This window comes from Carya illinoinensis, chromosome 8 (assembly GCF_018687715.1).
Source record: "Carya illinoinensis cultivar Pawnee chromosome 8, C.illinoinensisPawnee_v1, whole genome shotgun sequence".
Lineage (NCBI taxonomy): Eukaryota > Viridiplantae > Streptophyta > Magnoliopsida > Fagales > Juglandaceae > Carya > Carya illinoinensis.
Window position 1 is genome coordinate 26,068,567 of NC_056759.1, and position 6,681 is coordinate 26,075,247.

The 6,681-nt window shown below is 38.3% G+C and overlaps 1 protein-coding gene across 1 annotated transcript; it reads left to right on the plus strand.

Annotated features, from left to right (window-relative positions):
• The first annotated feature begins 353 nt into the window (after nucleotides 1-353).
• Nucleotides 354-5,898, plus strand: LOC122274547. Its single transcript, XM_043083576.1, has 8 exons — nucleotides 354-738; nucleotides 820-1,007; nucleotides 1,102-1,140; nucleotides 1,242-1,370; nucleotides 1,521-2,244; nucleotides 2,449-2,600; nucleotides 2,745-3,089; nucleotides 5,605-5,898. Exons 1-8 carry the CDS (start codon nucleotides 354-356, stop codon nucleotides 5,896-5,898), a joined length of 2,256 nt encoding a protein of 751 aa, XP_042939510.1.
• Nucleotides 5,899-6,681: the final 783 nt, after the last annotated feature.

Here is a 6,681-nt window from a genome sequence, read left to right on the forward strand (position 1 = left end):
CAGCTTGGGTGGTCCATATGAATGGATCGGCTATCTATAATCTGATTAGAAAATTAAAAATGACAAAGGTGGCTCTTCGAGAATGGAACAAAAGGCTCTTCGGCCATACTTTGACTCGTATTGATGCCCTTGAAAAATAGATTGAGAATATTGTGCAGAAATTGCAAATATCTTGGGAAGACAGTTTGGGGAATGAATTACACGAGGCAGTTTCAGATTTGGCTCTTTGGAGACGTCGGGAAGGGGTGAGATTGACTCAGATGACTAAGTTAAAATGGAAGATGGAGGGGGATTGGAATACCAAATTCTACCATGCTTGCCTTGCTAATAAAAAAAGGAAAAAAGTTCTACATATGCGGTCAAATGGGGTGGCTTTTGAAACGGCAGAAAGTATTCACCAGGGGGCAGTAGAGTACTTCACTTCTATTTTTCATGGGGAGCCACCTGCAGAGCAGCCTAGTCTTGAAGATTTTATTGCGCCGGTCATTTCAGAGGAGGAAAATACCTCCCTCATTCGTCTGCCCACTATAGAGGAAGTTTTTGAGGCTGTGTCTTCTATTCCATCTCAGAGTTCACCGGGCCCAGATGGATTTGGGTCGGGCTTTTATACATCTTATTGGGAGATTGTTAAAGATGACGTGTGGAGGGCAGTGAAGGAATTCTTTGTGTCAAAGCATCTTCCCAAGTATTTTACGGCTTCATATTTGGTTTTAATACCAAAGGTGGAGTCGGCTACAGGTTTTGATAAGTTCCGACCCATCAGCCTTTGCTCTGTTTTTTATAAAATTTGCTCCAAATTTATTGTATCTCGTTTAACAGGTTTATTGCCTCGCCTGATTTCTCTGGAGCAAGGTGCTTTTATTCCTGGAAGAAGCATCTTTGAGAACATTAGCCTCACTCAGGAAATGGTTCACTCCATTAATAGAAGAATTCATGGGGGTAATATTATGCTGAAAGTTGATATGGCAAAAGCCTATGATCGTGTGGACTGTGCATTTCTAATCAAAGTCTTGCGCAGGTTTGGTTTCTCTACTCAATTATGTGATTTGGTGCATTTTTGTATTTCTAGCCCTTGGTATTCGATAATGATGAATGGTACAGTTAAGGGCTTCTTTCCGGGAGGCTGAGGTCTTTGTCAAGGTGATCCACTATCACCTTATTTATTTATCATACAACAAGAGGTATTATCCCGGTTGATCCAGAGAAGTGTTCATGAGCATAAGTTTGAGTTGTTCTCACAGGCCCGTGGTACACCTATTGTTTCTCATTTGATGTATGCTGATGATGTCATGATTTTTTCCAATGGTAGCCAGAGATCAGTTAGAGTCCTTCAGCAAATTCTGAGCCAATATGAGAGGTGGTCGGGACAGGCTATCAATATATAGAAATCAGCATTATATTGTTCAAATAAAATTTCCTCCAGAAGGAAGCGTAGATTGTTACGGAGCACGGGATTCAGAGAGGGGACTTTCCCTTGCAAATATTTGGGGGTGCCGATTATTTTTGGAAAACTTAAACAGGTTCACTTAGAAGATATGATGAATAAAGTGAGGCAAAAAATTAGTGGTTGGAAAATGAGGCTTCTATCTTCTGGTGGAAAGCTCATTTTGTTACGACATGTTATTTCTAGCATGGCGATTCACCTATTGGCTGTTTTACAGGTTCCTCAAGTTACCATATCCAAGATCCACCAATTGATGAGCTCTTTCTTTTGGGGAGAATCAGATGGGCGGGATAAAAGAAAATGGGTGGAATGGAGATATATTTGCAATCCGGTGGAAGAAGGGGGGCTTGGTTTGCGGGCCCTTCAAGACTGTCAGAAAGCTTTGCATATGCGGTTTGCGTGGAATCTTATTCAAGGTAATTCTTTATGGGCCAACTTTTTCAAAGCAAAATATGTGGGCACAACACCTTGGTGCTTAGTTCAAGCCCCAAAAGGGTCTAGGTTTTGGAGAATGGTTGCAAACTGTATACCGTTGTTGTTGAATAATTTGAAGTGGAAGATTAGAGAAGGTGATATTTATTTCTGGTATGATAAATGGAGGGAGAATGGCCCACTTATAAATGATATGTCCCCTGTTGGCTCACCTTTGCTTAAAATAAAAGATTGTCGGTTATCAGACAGTTGGGATATGGATACGTTAGAAAATTTAATAGGGGGGGAGAAGGTGGATGAGATTTTAACTTCATTATCAAGGCCTAATTTTGGAAAGGATGTTCTGATTTGGACTCCGATGGAGTCAGGTACTTTTACTACTAAATCTGCCTGGAATTGTATTCGTGTTAGGGGATCTCCTCTTGATTGGCATACTTGGATTTGGAATAAATATATTCCGTTAAAAATGTCTATACATTTTTGAAGGGCTCGGCATATGGCCTTGAGTGTGGATGATAGATTGCAACGTATTGGTATTTCTATTGCTTCCAATTGTGATTGTTGTATGGCAGGGCATATTGAAGATTTGAATCATGTGTTATTTGAGGGTGATTTCCCTAAAAAAATATGGTCATTTGTTGCCACTATATTTGGTATTCCTATTGGAAGTAGTTGGAAACAGAATGCAGGGATTTGGTTCAGGCGAGCTAATGCATCTACACAGGTGGGTTTTATTGTGGGTATTATGCCCATCATTGTATCTTGGCGGTTATGGAGGAGAAGATGTCTAGCTCAGATGGAAGGTATGTTGGAGTCCCCTAACACTATTGTCCACTCTATTTGTATATGGCTTGGTTCTCTTTGTCAGATGATTAAACAGCCCAAACGGTTGTCTCATCGAGATGGTATGATCCTTGAGGCCTTGAAGATAAAACCGGTTGACCCGAAGGTCCCTTCATGCAGAGTAGTAAGGTGGACTAAGCCACCATTGGGGTGGCATAAATTAAATATGGATGGTAGCAGTTTTGGCAATCCAGGTTCATGTGGTATTGGGGGGGTAATTCGCAACGAGTCAGGACGACATGTCCAGGCTTATGCTTCATATATTGGTTTTGGCTCTAATAATAAAGCAGAACTTATGGCGCTTCTTCAAGGTTTGAGGATTTGCAAAGCTTTAAATATCACTAAGGTGATTGTTGAAATGGATTCACAAGTAATTATTTCTTGGTAGAGGAGAGGAAGATGTGGTGTTTGGTATCTAGAGAATTTTTGGGAGGAAATTATTGAGCTGACCCCAACCATACAATGCCATTTTCAACATGTCTTGTGGGAAGGTAATAGAGTGGCAGATTGGTTAGCCAAATCAGGGGCTTCAGGGGAGGAGTTGGTGTTCCATACTCTTTGTAATATGCCTCGGTTTTTGCGAGGGTTGATCCGTTTGGACAGTTTAGGCCTCCCTTCTATAAGATGTTACGTCCGGTTTTTTCTTGTCTTATAGGTCTGTCGTTGTTTTTTGTTTTTGGAGTGTGGTTTCTTTTGGTTTTTCTTGGGTTTTGTTTTGTTTCCACGGTATTCCTCTGCCAAAAGTGAGGGTTTTTAATAAATATGGGAGGGGGTCACTCATGGACATGTGACCTTCCGCTCTTCTTAAAAAAAAAAAAAAAAAAAACAAGCTTATCATAATACTAGAAATATTACATATAAATGTTTCTAAAATATTTAAAATATTCGTAAGTTTTAAAATATCTATTTTACTTTGAAATCCACTAGATAACTTTTAAAATACGCCATCGGAGCTCGGCATGTAGATTGAAGCTCAGCATGTAAAGAAGAAAGAAGAAGTGGATATCACAAGTAGACTATCAAAAAGATGGCCTAGTGCATGTTTAGATTTGGAGGCGGCAGAATCTACCATAAGGTAAGCATCTGTCACAACATGCCTCAACACCAAGTTCTCTCTTTCTAATTTGTTATTGTCAATTTTATTTTAATCTCTCATTTACAAAGCGTTTACACATATATCTTTTATTATTCATATTTTCCTAATAACAGGTGCAAGCATTTTATGGCTTATTATTTTTCTAAACGAATGATAATTCACAGCCTGTTACCATCTTTCCCGGCCACTTCTAAGATTAAAAAATAAAAAATAAAAAAGAGATTACTTTGATTCACTGCATTTGCGTTAGGATTTGCATTATCTCAAGACGTTTTGTTTGATTATCTCAAGACGTTCCACCTACCAATTATTATTCTTTTAGAATATGATTTTAAAATCGATTATTCTCTTTGAATATGTGTTTACCATAAGCTCAAAATAGAATGGCGTGACAAGCTGCTGAAGATTGATTGAAGTTGAGAAAATTGTAACACCTCACATACATATATAAAATGTGAGGGATGGTAAACAAAACTTTGAATTGAATCGTAATTTGAGCGTGAGCTCTGGATTTTTATAATTTTTTTAACCAAAAAAAAAAAAAAAAAAAAAAAACTCCAATTTTGATCTTGATCAATCATATGGAGTCTAGATATGGGCCATGTCTAGCACCAAAGGAAGCAGTTTCTTACGAAGTTGAAAATAAGGAGTTAAATTCAACTGCCATATCCCTTCTCCAAAAATTCTATGAAGGTCTTGTAATATAAATATATATATATATATATATATATGTATATAAGTATATAATAATACAATATATATATATATATTCAAATTCCTATGGCTCATGAAAAATGATAGTATGCCCTCTCATTTTATTATTTCATTTTAACCACTCATATATTTATTTATTTTTTTAAACTTTATTATTTAATGCTTAAGAAAGTAATTATTAGTGTTTAGTACTTTATTATTTTTTAAAAATATTTAAAGATGTTTAAAAAATTTGAAAATAAATAAATAAATAAATAATGAGAATTTGGCTTGGGCAGCACCCTAGCAAGACCCCTGGCTCATAAAGTCAATTTGTGCTTGCGCGCTTAGTTGCACCTCTCATTTCTTCAACTCATTTTAAAAAGTCGTTTTGCATGATGTGTAAGATATGCAAAAGCCATTGAAAAAGAATGCAAACATTTGGGGAAAAAAATTTTCACCAACAAACCATAAGCTTCAATTTCATACTGGAATGGGCTTGATACCACTCTAAGGCCTATTGGGCTGCTTCACGGGCATGGGCTACAACCTAGGCCAATAACCCAATCCCTTGAGAGTCCAATCCATCCCAACCATTGAAAGAATAACTGATTGAGAGTCTCCCAGGCAAGGAGAGTTATCCGATCATTTGAATTTGGCTAAGCTTTCCATCTTGAGACTTGAATTTCAAATAATAGATAAGCCCTCTATCGCATGGCAACAAAAATCTCATAGGCTCTATATATACATATCACCTAGGTATGTGAAGATCATCTGATTCATTTGTCTAGAAAATAAAGATTCTTTTTGTGATCACTGACTTAGGCATTGGAGCCATTCCCCAGAACCCCAAAGCCACACAACTCTTTAGTTGCAGGTGATCATGTGTGTGAAGCTGTAAAACACATCCATAACAGTTGGTGTTGTATGTCGGATATCTCTATTTGTCCTAAAACCAGCATGATTTTCACATGCCCAACACCACTCGATCTTTGGCAACCAAAAACTAGGAAGTGACGTCACAAAACATGGAGGAAAGGCTAGCAAAAATAGAGGAAATAGTAAAAAACTCACTGCCAAAGTAAACTCTATGCAGAAGGAGAACAAGACCCTCAAGGTGAAAAAGGGCCCATCAAAGGAGGACACAACGCCCATCCAAACTGACAAGGTTGAGATAGAAGCATATAACGTTGGAGCTAGCCGACCTCCTCAAGAAAATGAGGAAACGAGAAAGCTACACCATGACCTACTCAGTTTGCTGGACAAATACGAAGAGATGGCCAAGCAAATAGGGACGGCTTCTTCACTGTATCAATTGCTGGCTAGCACTAATCTATCGTACAATGTAGAAATCATGGTAGTACCCCTGCCACCAAATTCAAAGTCCTAGCAATATACATGTACGTCGGATCTAAAGATCTAGTGGATCACTTAGAAACCTTCAAACCTCACATGACCCTCCACGGATTCTCTGGAGAAATTGCATATACGGTATTCCCTTTAAATTCCCTTTAACTTTAAAGGGAATGTCTCGAGGGTGGTTTATAGCGCTGTAGTAGGGATCCATTGACAACTTTGAAGAATTGGGCAGGTAGTTTTTAAACCAGTATATAGCTAGTTAGAGGCGAATAAGGCCAATGGTGTACCTACTAACCGTGAAAGAGAGGGAAGAGGAAAACCTGAAGGAATATCTGGCATGGTTCAATAAGGAGAAAAGGACAACCAACGTTCAAGATGAAAAAATTATGTTGGCTGCTCTGTGACATCCCCAACTCCCATGTACGGACACATGAAAATTGAGGCGTCGGGATGATGACAACACGGGTCACGCATCCCATTGCCGAGTGCCAAGTGTGTGTACATGCAACACGTGTACAATAAAAATAACGTAGCAATAATGAAAGTCTTTCAACTAAGTACTAAAATTTTGTTTAAATACAAACTCGCTTAAAACAAGCCTAATAAAATACTAAAAGTTCAACATTGTCTCAAATTCCAAAACACATAAAATATAGGCGAGGGAAATATTTTCCACCAATACAAGCAATTCCAACTCAATACTCCAACAGAGCCGCCTCCTCGGGCTCAGCCTCCTCCTCCTCATTTGCAACAAAGTCTACGGTACTAAAGATGGTACCGCAGGTAAGTAATAATCCAAACACCCACAAGATAA

What these genes read in the sequence shown, in the direction of transcription:
- LOC122274547 (XM_043083576.1), top strand. Translation starts at nt 354, where the DNA reads ATGCGGTCAAATGGGGTGGCTTTTGAAACGGCAGAAAGTATTCACCAG. An exon ending in ACTGTGCATTTCTAATCAAA is followed by an intron (nt 1,008 to 1,101) that starts GTCTTGCGCAGG and finishes TGAATGGTACAG; the next exon opens with TTAAGGGCTTCTTTCCGGGA. An exon ending in ATGAGAGGTGGTCGGGACAG is followed by an intron (nt 1,371 to 1,520) that starts GCTATCAATATA and finishes AAACTTAAACAG; the next exon opens with GTTCACTTAGAAGATATGAT.